Raw genomic sequence first — 19701 nt, forward strand, 5'->3', positions numbered from 1 at the left:
CTCCTTGGCAGTTAATGCAGGTGGGTTTTGTAGCTGAATGTGAAGAAGTTTTGTGGTCCTTTGTGGCACAACAAGCACATGCAAGGACTCCACGACACACTATTTGTGAGTGTCCATACTTCTGGCACTTAAAGCACTTTAGAGGAGTTGAGACATATGGGTGCACTGGACAGTTGATATAGCCAACTTTGATTTCATTAGGAGACGTTGGTGAAATGAATGTTAGGATGATGTTTCTTGTGGGAACAAGTTTCCCATCCCTACACATTAATATTTGTTTCACAGCTATCACTCCTTGGGGTTTCAATTCAGAACAGATTTCCTCAGTCACACCCATGAGATCCCATTCAGTGATGACACCACGGGATGAGTTAAGGGTCTTATGGGGGCTAACTGTGATAGGCGTGGCTTGGAGGGGCTGTTCTGAATGTCTGTCACTTCTGGTCTCTACAAGGATGTCTCCCGACTGAAGCCGTTTTACTGATTTAGGAGAGCCTGCCAACCCTTCTGGATAAAGAAGGGTGACATTTTCCCTAAAGGTTTCTCACTTGTAGAGTGCATTATCAGGTAATGGGATATCAGACCTGATATGGTTTCTGTTTTCTGCCTTTTTTGCTGAAGTGACATCAGCAGGGGCAACTTCTAATTTATCAGATAGAATACATAATAATAATCATCACAGAAAAATGGCCAGGATTATTACTACTTTGTACATATCATCAGTGAGAAATGGGTCTTGCTTACATATAAATGGCTTGAAATGTCTGTTGTAACTGGATGGTAACAGAATTAGTTATTTAATTTATCACACTGTAGAATAGAATGATTTCTTACTATGTTAATGTAAAAGAATAATTTTTTGATGTTGCTGTTTAGAAGTGAACTGTATGGCCATCATTCAACAATCTTGGAGCATATTTTGCCAACACTTGACACATGCTAAGGTTTTAGTCAAAATTGTTTGAAATAATACTGAGATTCCCAGAATGAATTTTTTCATGCACTTTAGTGAGCATTTCATCATTGCTTGAAGCTGAAGAAAATTTTGAAACATTTCATCCACTGATAAATGACAGTCTTACTTAAATAGGCACAGAAAAATGCAGTTCTTAGAATTTGGATGATTTCCACTCATTTTTCCTTTTCTTCAGACAACATATGAATACCCCTTGTTTTTCATTCACTGTTTCCATTATAATTGTGAAAGAATCTGATCATATGATCTTCAAAATGTCCTGCTCATTAATAGGTTGGTGGAACAAGAAACAGCTCAAACTAGTAATGTAGTGACCCCTTCCCCATACTTACTTGTCATCTTGGCCCTCAATCACCACTTCTTTTGTAATAATAGTCTCAGAATTTTTTGATCAGACCTCATATATAACTGATCCCATTAATAATTAGCCATGTATTATTTAGATATAAACTAAAGAAATCAAATAACTCGTAAGAGAGAGTTTCTCTTCAAGACTTAGAATGTGATTTGTACATGTACATTTTGAAACACAGAAGAATAGTTTCAGCTATCATAAAATTTTATAAACAGACATCAAAACTAGCATGATTTGTGTCTCTAAATTTATTCAGCTATAATCTTATTTATAAATATTATGAAAAAAATGTGCCTTATTATAGACTAATTTACTGTACATTTCAAATATCCTTTTTTAACAAAAGTTAAGTTCTGAAATAAAAACAAATGCACTTTTATAATGCCACTTGTGATTATAATATATGTTTTTATAACATAACAAGTTATAAATTTTCCTTATGTTACAAGTTTTTGAATTTAACTTACCTCTTTCTAGCATTCGAACAGCTTCAGCCATATAAGGAATCAGTAGACGATTTACTACAAATCCTGGTGTGTCCTGAAAGGGCATTTTTTTAAATTTTTTTCTAATTTTGATACTAATTGTCAATAATGAAGAATATTAAATCTGCTTCTGAAAATTGAATTAAATATGCTTTCTCCTACATGATTTAAAATTAATTCATGAAGGAGAAAGAGAAACCAAGGTTCCCAAAAACTGGTTCTTTGAGTGCGGGAAAAAAAACACACATACATACAAGTATGATATATTTTAAACTAGTGTTTATATGATGTATGAACACAATGCTCTAACTTTCAATAATGTCTTCACTGATTATTGCACATTCACATATGATTTTCTGTGTTCCTGCAACTGATCTTAGACAATCTTGATACACAACAGATTTCAAATGTTCCCAGAGGACAAAAACCAACTGAAATGAGATCTGGCAACTGGTGACCAATCAATAATTCCTTTATTTCTAATTAATTTATTACAAAACTCTATATGACGAGTTTTGTAATAAATTTTTTAATAAGAATTTTTAAACATCAGATATTAAGTGCAAAATATGGTTAGTATACCATCCTGCTGAAAGAACATGCCATGTTTCAGTAATACAACAGAGGAAAAACAGAATTCTTACAAAACAGACAGATATATTGCCTGTCACAGTATTGTGATAAAAAACTAGGCTCCCACTGTTTTGTATCCCTGCCTACAAAATTACTTGTGGATCCGGTTGAACGTGCATTGCTTGCACATTCAACAGGATCCACAAACTACAGTGATTGTTCATCAGCCCAACACATCAAGTTATGTCCAATGGCATGGCTATTAACATAAAACAATGCCTAGTTGCAAACAATACTGAACAGTATTCATCTTGCAGAAATCCTTCACAGAATTGCATTCTGCAGTCTATGTCATCAATGTGAAGTTCTTGTTTTTTTTTTTTTTTGGTAGTTGTTGATGCATAGGCTTCTGTGGCCATAATGCACCTCCCAATGTTTCTGCAGTACTTTGATCCAAGCCCGAGGTAGGAATAGAACCAGCGACCTTTGGGTTGCCAGGCAGGTACTTTACCCACCCGGCTAGCCCGGTCAGCGTGAAGTTCTTGTATAAGATGAGTCTTATAATACAAATGAGATGGAAGCTATTACAGTTGGTGTAGTGGTTCCACACTACTGTGGCAGCTTTTCTTTATGGTCTTCTTTGAACTTGTTCAAGAACAGATATTTCTTCTTCATCTGCAATGGGGCCAGTGATGGATGCTTCTGGTTTCTAAAAAAAGACAAACTAATCACAAGATAGGCATGTGATGATGTGCTTTAGTGAACATTTCATCACTTGATTAAAAATTTCTGTAACATATCAATGAGATACCTGAATCCCCCCCCCCTCTCTCTGAGTAAAAAAAATTATGGCAACTCTTTTTTTTTTAAATTTTGTGGTACAGGTTAAATTTCACAGGTGAAATTTAACCTGTGATAAGAACAATTAGAAACAGTATTACTTTTCCCTATAGTGTGCACCTTTTGTAAAACCTGTGTGTATATATACACATACACTGAGTTGACTTTGAATTAAAGCACCTCCCACCTTGCATAAGAATGGATTGGTTTGCAAAGTTGATGAAGGCTCGAAGTCATGTGACATATACAAAGGAGAAACAATTTAACTTTGGAGGGAACAACTGTAGAACAAACTTAAAAATTTTTCTTTAATCAAAGAATGACTGTTGATAAACTCTCAAATACTCTTCTGGAGGTTAGAAGTTTGGGTGAATTTAATAAAGAACTGGACAAATGCGTGAAAGAAATGGGTAAATGAGTGAGAGGAAAATAACATTAGTTTGAGTCAGTCAGAATTTTGTTTTTTTGGCTAATGCTACATAAGCTTGTTTCCTTTCATCATTTTGCTCATAGTAATACTTTAAAAGAGGTATCAAAATAATTAAGAATTGTATACATTTGCATTCAGTTTCTGTCTTGCAGATGCTTGGTCCCTCCAGTAACAGAGACTTTTGGCTGTGAAGAACTGGGCACATTACAGTGTCACAGTTATCCATTAGTTGACCCAAATTGTTAATATTGCTTTGTATAAATAGCATCACCAAAAAGATGAATTCACTATTTTTTTAAAAGTGAGCACTGTCATGACAGCTGTTTTGAAACTTATTGGTTTTTCATCAGATGATGGGTGGCCTATGTTAGCAAACTTATGACACCCTGTGAATAGTGCAACAAGTCCAAGTGAATAGTTAAGTGGTTCGTTCCCTGAAGCAAAATTTATACCTATACAGTAATACCCCGACTTACGCTACCCCGACTTACGCGAACTCGGAGTTACGCGGTTCTTGATTTTTTCGTTTGGCAAAGCTGCCGCCCACTATCTTCAAGGTCGTTTTTCATATGTTATCGATATACAGTGCGACGGCGGAGAATGAGAGCGAAAGATGAACAAAATTCAACTTTGCTGATTTTATGTTTTTTATATCAGTGAAGGGAAAAACACATTTCACCATAATAACGTAAAAACCAACACAATTCCAGCTATCGGTATAATCGCAAATGCAATTAGATCGAGTTTACTACCAGTTTATAACAGATTTCACTAGCAGAAACGCAACTGGATTTTTATTGTTTTATGGTAGTAACCCCTAGAAATGTGGGGTGTTAATAGTGTATCTCTGCCTTTATGGTGTTGTTTATTCAGTTGCTACATGCGCGCAGCTTTGTTTATGCGTATCAAGCGTCCCTCCTCGTTTTGTAATTGCACTTTATTCCCTAAAAATTAGTAAAATACTTAATTAAAAGGTGTGAAAAGGAAGCGTACTGGTGAAGACACTGCAGATTCAGAGAGAAAAAGAAAAGCAATTATCGATAAACAGAGGCGGACTGGGTCAAAAATTCTTACCCGGGAAAATTTATAGTGGCCTCATACTATGGTTTATGGCCAAAATCACACTGGCCCACCGGGGTTACACTGGCCCCGGTAAGGCTTATGGCCAGTCCGCCTCTGTCGATAGAGAAAAAATATGAAATTGTGAAACGCTTTGAGCGAAATGAAAGACCATGTGATATTGCACGTGCTACAGGCCTAAATGAAGCAACGGCGAAAAGCACATGACAATTGCAAACTTGACAGGTTGAAAATTGAAAAGGGCTCAATTGTAAAGGGCTTAAAAATTTTAGAAAACATAGACTCCAACGAAGAACGCGTTATAGCTACAAAGCAAGGAATAAAAAAAATTATTAGCTTGCTACGAAGAAATTCTGCGTGAAAAAAAGAAGGCGCTGTGTCGTCAGACGAATTTGTTAGATTTTATGAAGCCATCGACATCGAAATAACTTTTTAACGTAAGTCATTTGTTTTTTTAATACATATTTTGTATTAATATGTATACAGAACTGCAATTTTATTAATATTTTTCTTCTAAACTAGTGTTTTTGTTAGTCCTTGGTCCCAATTGAGCAAAATTTATATGTATTTATATGCAAAGTTGTACCCCGACTTACGCGAATTCGACTTACGCGATTTTCGTCGGACCCACCTATCACGTAACTTCGGGGTATTACTGTATATGCAAGGGTAATCTGTACTTCTGAGCCATGTTTGATCTAAATAGAAAATATGGCCAGCAGATAAGTGTCTTCAACTTATGGATAATAATTGTCACTAATGTGAGCATAAATCCAGCCTTCATAGTCAAAATTGGCCTCTGTCACTAGAGGGACTAAAGTATCTACAAGACAGAAAACATAGAAATGCATACAGTTCTTATATTATTTCAAGTCTGCATTGAAATATAACTCTATAGCCTTTATTTATTTATTTATTTATTATTTATAACATGATTAATATTAGTAACGGAAATACGATGAAAGGAAACAACTTTACACACATTTAACAAATAATAATAATAAATAAATAAATAACCACTTCATTTACCCGCCATTTCTACTAACACTGGCCAAGAAAAAAATATATTAATTTTTTTTTGTACCTCTGGAGCAAAAGATGTAGATTCTAAAGGAAATTAATCTGCTGATTCAAAAAATACCAAAAAATTAGATTTCTATCATGTCTCTATTGAAATTTTACTAACTTAATGAATGACCCGTTTCAAATATTACACAATGATTTTATACGCTATATTAAAAATGGATCTTATTTATTTTAAAACACTTTAATCAAACATATAATGTACTATGTATATTCTATTTCCTTAGTAATGTTTGCCACTCTGAGAGTTCTTACAGTCCATTTCACTTTCCCTTTTAAGAAACCAGCAGTAATATATGTCCTGATAAAATCATTCTTTTTGCTCATCATTTACAGTTCCCAAATTTTGAGAGAAAAAACTGAGATGGGAATGAGATGAAGAAAATTAATTTTCAAAGACATTCAGCAGCCCATATCTTTATCATATTGCAATAAAGTTGACACCAGAGCTTCATAATTATCTTCTTTCCTTCTGAGAAATCCATGTACAACTTCTTTAAACAAGTGCTAAGATTGCTAGTTCAGTATCCTATAATTTTGTTTCAGATACATCATCCTTGAGGAGTTTCTTTATTTGAGGCCCCATGAAATTTCTTTCTTTCAGCTTTGCACCTGTTAAACTGGAAAATACTTACCTTAGGTAATAGAATCCACTTCCTTTTTTCATAATCCAAACTTTTTAAGCAAAGGTGGAAGAACCTTTTTTTTTTTTGGTTCAATCAATGGAACATATTTTATATTACTTCTTCCTGAAAAATTTTCCACTTCTTTTCCTATGGCTGCACAATATGTTTTTCTGTTGCAAAACTGCCACAAAAAAAGAAAACAACAGTGTTTTGTGAAACTTGAATGATTTTGTAATAACTGAGAGCAAAGTGAAAGAGAAATTATTGAAGTTTCTTCAACAATTTCTCCTCCACTTTGCTGAAGAATAAGAAAGGCGCCCGGGGTGGATGGGATTGTTGAAGAATAAGACTTCAACAATGTTGTTGAAGAATAAGAATCAATTGTTGAAGAATAAGAAAGGCACCCGGGGTGGATGGGATCTGTCCAGTTATATTAAAGGAGGCGGCAAAGGAACTAGCTTTGTGTGATTTCCGCCAGATACGCACCCTCCTGTCCACTCGAAATAACTGGAAACTGGACTCATCGAACCAGGAGACTCGTCGTGGTGTTAACAATGGGACTTTGGTGGGTCAGCAGCCCCCCATAACCTATTGTGGCTAATTAAACACCTGGTGGTCTTAGTGGAGATAACATGATTAATATTAGTAACGGAATTTAATTTAGAATCCACTGATTCTATTAAATTAAATCGGAATCATGACTCTGACCAGAGCAGCAAAAGGCTCAAGCTAATGGGGGTGCTGTGGTTCAGGGGAGAACTGAGGGGGGCAGTTGCCCTCTGAATCACAGTCTTTTAAAATGCACTGTTTGCTTGATGTTTGCGGAGCAGTCGGGTACGGGACATGATACTGCCAAGGGGGATGTCTTTGTGTGTGCACGATGTAAAGAGTGCAAGGAAATCAGGCGACAACTCAGCGTTGTTATGGGCCTTTATGAGAGCTTGAAGGACAGGGTGGATGCCCTCGAAGGAAATAAATTGAGGGGCCCATCAAGCTCTCAGCTGCCCACATCAACGCCAGAGCTTGCACTTGGTCATCAGGCAACACAGAGGCAGCCCCCTAGGCAGAATGCACTGGTCCCACAGGAACTAGTAGTTGTTGACTCTATTGTCAGGGAGACGGGGAACATGCTTTGTAAAAAGGATAGGTGGAATAGGATGTCTGCCAGGGGCAAAGGTTGATGACGTTGTAAAGCGGATATCATCTTTTAAGGGCACAAAAGGTGATATAGTTGTACACGTTGGCACTAATGATATTAAGAGTAGGAGACCGGTGGAATTACTTAGCAAGTACAGGTCACTGTTGAAAAAAAGCCGTGAATTAGGATTGAATTTGAAAGTGTCTGCAATTCTGCCCAGACACGATAGGAGGGAGTATATGATGAGAGCCTTGTCGATCAATTCGGCCCTGGAGGGATCGTGCAAGGCTCAAGGGGTAGAATTTTTTTCAGCCTGGACTGTACTTGTTAACAGGAGAGATTGCTTCTACAGGGATGGGATACACTTAAATAGAAAGGGTGCAAGAATTTTTGCTGATGCTGTCGAGGCAGTGTTAGGTGGGTCGGAAAACTGCTAGTTGGGGGGGATACAAGGACTAATAGATTAACAGTAGCCACTGGCAGAGGTCCACTGGCAGAGGTGGAAGTGATTCTTGCACTGATTCTATTGAAATGAGCAGAAGCCTGAAAAACAAGATGCAGGATATTTCAGAGACTGCTGGGAGTCATTGCGGTACAAGTAAATACATGGGTTGTGTTAGGGTAGCTAAGAATAGAAACAGGTGCATGTATACCTGCGTGTACACCAATGCTAGGAGTTTGGTAAATAAATTTGATGAATTTGAGGTATTGCTCAAAACATCAAAGGCAGATATTGTTGGGATATCAGAGACGTGGTGTCACACAGATATAAGTAATGCGGAACTGGAATTTGGGGAATACAATGTGTATAGAAAGGATAGACAGGACAGGAGGGGAAGAGGGGTTATGCTATTAGTTAAGAAACACATAAAGTCCAAGGAAGTGAAGAAGCCAGTCGACATCGATGGACAGGGCAGTGTCGAGTCAGTTTGGTGTGACGTAAGCATAGGGAAATCAAAATTGAGAGTAGGAGTGTGCTATAGGCCTAATGACTCTGATGAGTATAATAAGATATTGTACAGGGAAATAGAGTGGGCCAGTAAATCAGAGAGTCTTATAATGGGGGATTTTAATTTCCCAGATATTGACTGGAATTTGTGGGTTGGTCACTCGCACACTAGCAAGGCTTTTGTGGATTTATTGGATGATTGTTTTCTACATCAGCATGATCGTGAGGCAACAAGAGGGAGCAATACTCTTGATCTGATTATCAGTAGTGATTCTTCATGCATTAAGAATCTGCAGATAAATGAACCACTAGGTGGCAGTGATCACAGTGTGTTGAAGTGGGATTTACTCAAGGAGGTAACTACCATCAGAGGTAAAGGGAAGGGTTTTTGTTTTCGTAAAGGCGACTATGATGGTCTGAGACAGTATTTAAATTCTATACAGTGGGACCAACTGATGATGTTACCAACAGCAAACTCAAAATGGGAAGCATTCAAGGAACTAATCTTGGAGGCTACCAGGCTTTACATACCAACTAAGAAATATTGTTCAAGGTTTAGGCCTAAATGGTTGTCAGATGAACTAATGAGACATGTGGCAGAGAAGAAAAATGCATGGGATACATACAAATTAATGGGTGACATGGAAGCCTATAATAGATATAAGTTGGTCTGTAACCAAGTCACAAAGGAGATTAGGCAGGCAAAGGCAGACTACGAAAAATCCTTGGCAAAGGATGCAAATAAAAACAGAAAAGAGTTCTTTACATATTTAAACTCAAGAAGGAAAGGGATGAATCAGATTGGTCCACTGGATATTGATGGTTCAACAGTTGAGGATCCTGCTCAGGTGGCTAACAATCTAAACGAGTATTTTGCATCTACATTCACGCATGAGGAGTTATCAAGAAGGAGAATGATGTAGGTAAAGTAAACATTGGCAGTGAGCTGGATGATTTTGTAATAACTGAGAAGAAAGTGGAGGAGAGATTGTTGAGGATAAACATAAAAAAGGCACCTGGGGTGGATGGGATCTATCCAGTTATATTAAAGGAGGCAGCAAAGGAAGTAAGCAAACCTCTAGCCATAATTATGAGAGCTTCTTTGGACTCAGGCTAGGTACCCATAGACTGGAGATGTGCAAATGTAACCCCAATTCACAAAGGGGGATGAAAGGCTGACAAAAGTAATTATAGATCTGTTAGTTTAACTTCTGTTCCAGGTAAATTAATGGAGGCACTGGTTAAAGAAGCACTGCAGGATCATCTAGACAAGAATTCAGTTATAGCTCAGACGCAGCATGGTTTTGTTAATGGCAGGTCTTGCCTGACCAATTTGATTGGATACTATGATGTAGTCACAAAAGAACTGGATGCAGGGAATAACTTTGATATTATATATTTGGATCTTAGAAAGGCTTTTGATACTGTTGCACATGGAAGACTGCTGCACAAATTGGAGCAGTGTGGCATTGGAGGCAAATTGCTGCTATGGATAAGGGGATGGTTGAATGGCAGAAGACAGAGAGTGATAATCAATGTACACTGCTCAACGTGGACTAATGTTATTAGTGGAGTTCCTCAGGGTTCAGTGTTGGGTCCGTTTTTGTTTTCGGTGTTTATGAATGATATTGATGATGGGATATCAAGTTTAATGTCCAGGTTTGCAGATGATACAAAGGTCGGCAGGGTTGTTAAGGACACTACTGATGCTATGCTGCTGCAACAGGATCTGGAAAGGTTGAACAGATGGGCTGAGAGGTGGCAAATGAAGTTTAACATTGACAAATGTAAAGTACTACATATGGGAAATAGTAACCCCAGAGCAACGTATCAACTCTGCGGTACTACACTGACAGTGGTGGAGAATGAAAAGGACCTGGGGGTAATTGTGCCGGCAGATATGAAGTTCTCTGAGCAGTGCAGACGAGCTGCAAGAGTAGCTCATGGTGTCTTGTCAATGATATACAGGAATTTTTCTAGCAGGGATAAGGAGGTGATTATTCCCTTGTATAAGGCAATGGTTAGGCCACATCTTGAGTACTGTATACAGGTATGGAGGCCTCATTTCAAGAAGGATGTAGAGCTGCTGGAACGAATACAGAGAAGGGCAACAAGATTAGTGAATGGAACAAAGGGTTGCTCTTACGAAGAAAGGCTTAAGTTTTGCAAATTACAGAGTCTGGAGACAAGGCACCGGCGAGGTGATCTGATAGAGGTGTATAAGGCTTTGAATGGTTTGAGCATGCTCAATGCCAATGGAATTCTTCATCTTGCTCAGAATAATCACCTCAGAGGGCATAAATTCAAATTGAGGAAGGACGGATGTCGGATAGATGTGCGGAAATTTGCCTTTGGCCAGCGGGTGGTTGGTTGGTGGAACCGACTTCCATCACTTGTTGTTGAAGTTGATAGCCTAAACAAATTTAAAGCTCAACTGGACAGGTATTTCGAACGAACGGAGGGGTGAAATGGGAGTGGTGTGTGTGTGTGTGTTTTTTTTTGGCTGATGCTGAATAAGCTTGCTTTCTTGCATCATATGCCTCTACTAATGCTAATGCTAATAAGCTGCTTTGGCTATAATGTGCCTATTCCTTTATTGTAATAAAATATGAGAATTTCTTGTCACGTCAGAAAGGAGAAATCAGAAATGAGTAAAAAGTCCAATTTTCTTCAGAAAGTTAAAAAATTCAGGAATATTTGCATTGTCACCAATGACATTCTCTAGGGTTACTGGTTTCCGAAGGTTAACCAAAGATAGTAGGGTTGTATTTCTGTCTTGATTATAGTGTGGGCATTCAATGAGAATGTGTTTCACAGTCAAATTTAGAGAACAATGTAGACACTGTTGTGGATCATCTCCTGTGAGTAAACGAAGGTGAGTCAAATGTGTATGGCCTATTCTTGATCTTGAAAGAAGTACTTCTTCTCGTCTTGATGAACGGACACTGGAACACCAAATTCTAGGATCCTGTTTAAATTGAAAAAGTTTGTTATTTGTTTGAGAGTGCCAGAGTGCTGTCCATTCTGTTAGGCATGCACCACGAATGATTTGTGGATAGTCTGATGCTGGAACAGGTATATTGGTTAAATTTAAGGTAGATGGATTTTTTGCAGCTTTATCAGCCAGTTCATTACCAGAAATTCCAGAATGTGCCGGAATCCAGCAGAAGGTGATCAGTTGGTGGCGCTCTTCAATCTGCAGTAATAATTTTCTAATTTCATTTAGAAAAGGGTGAACTTTATCTGCGGAGTTAGATAATGCCATAATTGAGCTGAGGGAGTCAGTGTAAATAACAAATTTTAATGAGCAGTCAGAACAGAGATTTTCTAAGGCTAGTTTAATTGCATATTTAATTCTGCTGAGAAGATGCTGAATTCAGGTGGAAGGGATGCTGAAATAGTGGTATTTAGGAACACTGCTGCTGCTCCAACATTTCAGTTAGATTTAGAGCCATCTGTATAAATTGGAGAAAAGTCAAAATATCTGTGAGTGTGAATTGCATGAAGTTGTTTCACATTTGATGCTTGAAGAACATTTTTTCCCCACTGGCAAAGGTGAGTGTCACAGGTGGGTAGAGGAGTACAAGTCCATGGTGGTTGAGCGCATGTTACTACTTCTTGTACAGAATGAATGGGAACATTCCAAACCTGCATCAGTTCAAGAAGGCGAAGACCAGCTGGTTTTACTATGCTAAGCTTAATTCTGTAGAGGTTTTCTAATGGTGGATTGAATAAGAATGACTGAATTGGATATGAGGCACAACTTTGTATTTTAACGGCATACTTCAGTAGCAGTGTTTTCCTACGTAGAGTTAAAGGGGGCTCATGTGCATCGATGTAGAGGCTATGTGCTGGTGATGTTCTGAAAGCCCCAAGTGCAGTCCTCAAGGCGCTGTGCTGAACTGGATCAAGCCAGCGCAAAGCACTTGCTCTGGCAGAATCATACACAGGCGCACCATAATCGAGACGGGATCGGATTAATGCCCTGTATAGCCGAAGTAAGGAGGTGCGATCTGCACCCCGTGTTAGGGCGGATAAAGTTCTGAGTATATTTAACTTTTTTAAACAGGAAGTACGTACATTTTTAATATGGTCTAAGAAATTTAATTTGTTGTCAACGATTAATCCTAGAAATCTGATGTTACTATTGACTGGGATGGAGACGTTGGAAATTTGGAGTTCAGGATCCAGATGTAGTTTGCGTTGTCGACAAAAATGGATAGCAACTGTTTTCTGTTGTGAGAGTCGATAGCCGTTAAGGTTGGCCCATTGTTGTATTTTATTCAGGGATATCTGAAGCTGCCTTTCAATTGATCTCATGCTTTGGGAATGACAGGAAATGGAAAGGTGATCCGCGTAAAGGTATGACTCAACTGTGTTTGGAAGCTGTTTAGTGATGGAATCAATTCTAAGAGCAAAAAGAGTGGCACTCAGCACAGATCCCTGAGGAACACCTTCTTCCTGAATGAAAGTTGTAAAGAGGTCATTTTGGTATTTAACTTGAAATGATCTAGTGTATAGGAAGTTCTGTACAAATATGGGAAGGTTTCCCCGTAGACCGAGAGAATAAAGATCACTAGTGATCTTTATTCTCTGACACCACCTGGCCGTGTCGCCAGGTGGTGTCAAAGGCCTTCTGTATATCTATAGTAACCATTACCAGATGCTCGTGTTTAACGAACGCATTGCGAATGGCAAATTCAGCCTTGATCATGAGATCTAAGCACGATATGTTTTGTCGAAAGCCATGCTGACTATTGCTCATTAGATGTTGTGACTCTATGATCCAGACGAGTCTATTGTGGACAATTTTTTCAAGGATTTTGCTGAGGCAGCTTGACAGAGATATGGGTCTATAGTTATGGGGATTGGTTGGATCTTTTCCAGGCTTCAGGAACGCCAAAACAATAGAGTGGTGCCAAGAAGCTGGATAAGTTTTTTCTAAAAAAATACGGTTGTAAAAGACCACGAGGAGGCACAAAGCCTTGTCATCAAGATGTTGCAGCATGACATAATAGATCCCATCTGGTCCGGCGGCACCACTACGAGCTGTTTTAATAGCATGCAATAATTCAGAATATTGTAGAGGTTTGTTATATGGTAGAATGAGGGCAGTTTGGAAGTTAATAGAATACTGTTCTCGACTGTTTTTAATTCGTTGGAAAGATGTAGTATAAGCTGATGTTGCTGAGATCTCAGCAAAAGTATTGACTAAAGCGTTAGCTATATCCGAAGGACTAGTTAAATCTCGCCCATTCCAGGAGAGGACTGGAGAGGGTATGGTTGGAAACTTACCAGAAAGTTGTCTAATTTTTTTCCAAATTAATTTGCTGTCAGTATTTCTGTTAATTGTTGACGCAAAACGGGTCCAGGATTCTTTTTTGGCTTGCCTCTGTATAAAGTGTGCTTTTGCCCTTACTTTCTTATAATTTATCAGATTGGCTGTGATTGGATATTGCCGAAACAAATTCCACGCTTTATTTTTTGCTTTTTTTGCTTTGGTGCATTCCTCATTCCACCAATAATTATAGTGCTTATGGCCCGGTGGATTTGATAATGGTATTGTATCTTTAGCCACGTTTAAGAGATGCGACGTGATGTAATCTGTCACATCATCAATACGCTGAAGACGGATTTTTTTTCTCATTGAAAGAGATTGATGACTGAAATTTTGCCCAGTTTGCTCTTGTAAATTTCCATTTCCTGCAGGGTTTAGTTAAAGGAGTCTGTGCTATCAATACCTTGCATACGATTGGGAAGTGATCACTGCCCATAGGATCGTTTATAACATCCACTCTATGGTCGGGACCAGTACTGGAGAACAAATGGAAAGATCTATTGCTGAAGTATGTCCAGTTGGGAGCTGAATGTGAGTGTGCGTGCCAGTATTCAGTATGGCGAGGTTTAGTGCATCTAAAAGTCTTTCAATGAGTCGACCACGTATATCCAATTTAGAAGCACCCCATAGGGGGTTGTGCCCATTAAAGTCCCCTAATATACAGAGAGGTGGAGGTATCTGTATGAGGAGGTCTTCAAGTTCTTTTAAACAATAAGTATGGTTTGGCTGTAAATAGATTGAGACTAGTGTTATTGCAATATGGAGAGTTATACGAACCGCAACAGCTTCTATTTCAGTTCGAAGTGGGATATGCTTAGTTGGGATCTTTGAATTTATCAAGATTGCTACACCACCATGGGCAGTATTTGCTGTATTGCGATCTCTTCGATAAAGGCAGTAGTTCTTTATCGATGGAGAAATTTGCGAGGTTAAGTAAGTTTCTTGGAGACAGAGAGCAACTGGAGAATACTGGTTAATTAGATTATGGATATCATTTGTGTTGCAACGAAAGCCTCTGCAGTTCCATTGTACCATGAAGGCCATTATTTGTGTTTAATTGTTTGAGATGTATCTGACTGCTTTTTAAAGGTGACTGGCTTATGACGTTCCAATTTTTGTTTGTCTTTTTTTAGGAAAACTGGCTGACCAGTGTCCATTTCTTCTTCTTCGGCATGAATTTCTAATATTGGATCTTCCTGTAGAGTAGGAGAAGTCGCTGGTATTGTAAGAGGAGTGTTACTTGCCTGGTCTGAATGCTTGGGGTTACTGAACTGTTGCTGAGAGAGGACAGCTCGAGCCCAGTCAGAGATTGATATGTTTGAGGGGACGGTAACTTCAGTTTGGGTGGACACTGTTTGTTGTTTTTGTGCAACATTGCATAGGTACGTTTGGGCATGGTAGGAGCAATTATTTTCCTTGCTTCTTGAAAGCTTACCTTGTTCTCAACCTTATATTTGATAATTTGTTTCTCAGTTTTCCATCTCTCACAAGTTTTAGAATATGCAGGATGGTTACCTTTACAGTTGGGACATGTCTTTTCTGTCGCCAAACATTCAGACTGAGTATGATCGGAAGATCCACAGTTTGGACAAACTGGGTTTCCTCTACATGTTGTCTGAGAGTGACCATACTTTTGGCACTTGTAGCATCTCAAGGGATTGGGTATATACGGGCGAACACGGCAAAGTAGATAGCCAGCTTTTACTGTTGATGGTAGGTTTGGGGAATTAAATGTAAGAATGATATTCCTGTAGGCATAAGGTTATTGTCTTTTTTAATCATGATTATTCTTGATGCAATAACATTTTGATCATGAAGTTCTTGGGTTAATTCATGCTCTGTCACGTTCAACAGATCCCAACTAGAAATCACACCTTTGGATGTATTTAAGGTAGCATGGGGAGATACTTTAATTGGTATCCCAGCAAAATTTGAAAGTTGTAAGAGTTTCTCTGAATGTCTACTTTTTGTTGTTTCTAAAAGAAGGTCTCCAGATTGCAGCCTCTTCACAGTCTTCAGAGATCCTGCAATACTCTCCAGGTGTTTCTGGATGAGGAAAGGAGATAATTTGCTGAGAGGTTGCTCTGAAAGTGAATGTAAAATTAAAAAGGAAGGAAACTCTTTTGGTGTTGAATTTGTTTTCAATCTCTTGGGTTGTGAACTGTCATAATCAATTTCAGTATGTGGCCGAGAGCTTGTCGGCGCTAAAGATGGGTAATCATTTTGCTCCATCTTTGCTCCTTTTCGCCCTTGGCAGATGAGCTTTTCTGCCAAGGTTTCCGGCCCCGCCACGGGGAGGCAGGAACAGTGCCTGGTGTGACCAAGCGAGAAGTAGTAGGGGGTTAGTAATAAGACTATGAAAAAAGAAAGGTGGCTTGCCTTTCTTGCTCTGTACAGGTACTTTTGTAGCAAGAGCAGTTATAAAATAAATAGATTACTTAACGAGAAGAACGCAAAAGAACTATATATCACTTTTTGGAAATCGCACTATAAGGCACAGATAAATAGCTCAGTCACAATCGCTTGGCACCCGGGGCCAGTACTCAAGGTGTGGCCTGACCATTGCCTTATACACTGCCATCACCTCCTTATCCCTGCTAGAAAAATTCCTGTATATCAGTGATTTTCAACCAGGGTGCTGCAACAACATTCCAGGGGTGCCACGTAATTTGGGTTTAAGTTACTGAAACTTATTATTATTATTTTTTAATTTATATGTTTATTTCATTATAAAAAGGTGTACAGTATCTTTTTAATTTTGTGGTGATCTATAATTGACGTTTGCTTAGTCCTTCTATATAAAGAATAAAATTATATACTGTATATATATAATTTGTATTATGAAATGTGATTTTTATAATTATATTATTGTAATAAATATCATATAACATATATTTTTTAATATTATACAACATCATCATCATCATCATCATCATCATCATCAGCCATTTTCAATCCACTGCAGGATGAAGGCCTCTCCAACAACTTTCCAGTTCCTTCTGTTTTGAGCACTGGCCATCCATTTACTACTCAAAAACTCATGAATTTCATCTATCCATCTCCGCCTTTGCCTTCCAGGTTTTCTTCTAGCTCCTCTTGGGTACCATTCCGTTATTTTCTTAGTCCATCTGTCATCATGTCTTCGAGCTATGTGTCCTGCCCAAGACCATTTTAGTTCTTTAGTTTTGATAAGAATGTCCTTTACTTGAGTTTGCTGCCTAATCCATGTGTTTCTCTTCTTATCTAACAGTCTGATTCCCAATATAATTCGTTCCATTCTTCGCTGTGTAGTTCTTAGCTTCTCTTCCATTCTTTTGGTGAGTGCCCAAGTTTCACTTCCATAAGTCATGGTGGGGAGTATACATTGATTCATTATTTTACGTTTCAGACAAACTGGGATATTGCTCTTCAGTATGTGACTATATTTCCTGAATGCTATCCATCCAAAATTTATTCTTCTCTTGACTTCCAGCCATTTATCATTATTACAGCTAATAACTTGTCCCAGATAAGTATATGACTCCACCTTTTCAATTACTGCTCCTTCAATCATTATTTCCCTTTCCATGGCATACTTGTTCATCATTACTTTTGTTTTAGCCATATTCATCTTTAGTCCAAAATCCTTACTAACTGTGCATAACTGATTAAGATTTTCCTCCAATTCTTTGGGATCGTGGCTTATGACCACAATGTCATCTGCAAATCGTAAATGGTTTAGGTACTCTCCGTTCACATCGACTCCTTTCTGCGACCAGTGTAATCTTCTGAAAGCTTCCTCAAGGGCAGCAGTAAACAGCTTCGGAGATATTGTGTCTCCTTGTCGAACTCCTTTCTCGATTTTAAATTTGCTACTGTCTTTGTCTAGTCTAATAAAGGATGTAGCACTCTCATATATTTTCTTCAAAATCATAATATATGGAGTATCTATTATACTATATATATATATAAATATATATATATATATATACACAGTGAAACGTCCCTTTAACGGACAGCCATGAGGAACGAAAATGTGTCCGTTAGAGAGAAGTGTCCGCTAACAAGAAGTCTGAGGGAGGAAAAAAAAAAAAAAAAATCTTTAAACGTTTAATGTAAAATTAAATTAAAATATATACAGATTTTGAATAATATTTTTGTAAATAATATACATACAACTGTGCTATGCATATTATGACTATCTTAAGAAAAATACATATTTTCTTCTGCACCTTCTTCCAGCTGATAATTTTGTTTTCAACATTTGTTTGGAGTGAAGAAACCATCGAAAGTCCTTCAGTATCTTGTTCAGCGGCGAAAATCATTTTTAAACGATTGATTTGTACGAGCGCTTCTTCTATTTTCATCGGTGGTTCGTCGTTAATATGATCTTCGACAGAATGACCTCCTTCCATTTCTTCATCCCCATGGGGAACTTCTTGAAAAATATCGATGATAATGTCGTTGATATCTAGAGCACGATCTTCTGTAGTGAGGTTCGAGTCTATATCTTTGAAGCCAGGGTCACTTGTAGCGGAAGTATCGTACATTATCAATAGATGTTGAAGTTCTTGTTCTTCTTGGTGCTCCACATTGCTGATCACAACTTCAATTTTTGCGTTTGAGAAGCCAGACTTTATAAAACAGTTCACGACAGTTTGTTTTCTAATTGCGTTTACCGAAGAGGAAATCCATTGAATCGCATCTAGGATGCTGATTTTCTTTGCAAGGTCACTCGCACATGTTACATCGTTCATGTTTGCAATGAGATGTCTTAAAACACGTTTTCTGTAGTGAAGTTTAAAATTTTTTATTATCCCTTGATCCAAGGGCTGACACTCTGCAGATGTGTTTGGTGGCAGAAATGAATGTTTTGAATGTTGGACAATTCAATGTGTGGGTGAGATGCAGCATTATCCATGAAAAGAATAATTTTTCTGTTTTGACGAATCATGTTTGTTCAATATCAATTCAACCCCACTTAGTGGGGTTGAATTGATATTGTAGAGAGCAAAGACCTCTGATCTTTGCTCTTGTGGAGAGTCAGAGACCTGCCTTCACACTGTGCTTGACTGCCCACTCTATACACACCTCGAAGCGAAGCTGGAGGGAGGGACGCTCGCCCCCATGCAGTACATGGTGGTGGAGTTACGTCAAGGTTATTTTCTGTTTGACAGATTTGTAAAATTTATAAAGGGTGTTTCCATATCAAATTTCGCTAAATAGGGCAACCTACCTCCTCGTGGTGGGACCAGAAACTCGTGATGGCGGAGATGCCGTCCCTGCTGCGGGCTAAACAGTCATCGTTCTATCTAACTGTCATTTTGATTTTTATGGGACCCATTGTTATTGAGTCAATATGTATATATATAAAAATACTAACCTTTGATAGAGGTTCAAATGCAGGTCACAAGCTGAGAACTAGTTGCATATGAGGGGAAACCCAGGTGATGGGTTTCCGCTCATATGCGGAAACCCAGGAAACCCAAATAGGATGAAGACTAATTCAAATGATAACCCCACTGAGTGTTTGATTTATTTTGGGGTTGCTGTTCCCCCGGTGTAGGGTATTTTGCTGCACTAAAACATAGCTGACACTTTTCTGATCATTCTTGCAGCCTGTTCAAGTCATCCTGAAGGAGTGCTGCTTGGTTGACTATTTTAACTATTCTACCTAACTCTCGTTAACTATTCTACCAATCTTTATGTTGTCATTTTAACATCATGCTTTCTATCCCACTGTTGACGTCATTTCTGAAAATTAGAAACAACAGTGGTCCAATAACAGATCCTTGGGGAACTACATTCTTGACGCACCAATCTGAAGAACATCCATTAATCACAACCCT

General features: G+C 38.3%; 1 protein-coding gene across 1 annotated transcript in view; it reads right to left on the reverse strand.

Annotated features, from left to right (window-relative positions):
- The window catches only part of LOC150088202 (hydroxyacyl-coenzyme A dehydrogenase, mitochondrial-like), a 155821-nt gene that overhangs the window by 26516 nt on the left and 109604 nt on the right, over positions 1–19701 (reverse strand). The window contains exon 7 of the mRNA XM_090369383.1: positions 1799–1871. Within this exon, the coding sequence (XP_090225509.1) occupies positions 1799–1871 (73 nt within the window). The remainder of the gene's footprint in view (positions 1–1798; positions 1872–19701) is intronic.

Source organism: Mastigoproctus giganteus, chromosome 3, assembly GCF_048544385.1.
Source record: "Mastigoproctus giganteus isolate SK-2022 chromosome 3, ASM4854438v1, whole genome shotgun sequence".
Classification (NCBI taxonomy): domain Eukaryota; kingdom Metazoa; phylum Arthropoda; class Arachnida; order Uropygi; family Thelyphonidae; genus Mastigoproctus; species Mastigoproctus giganteus.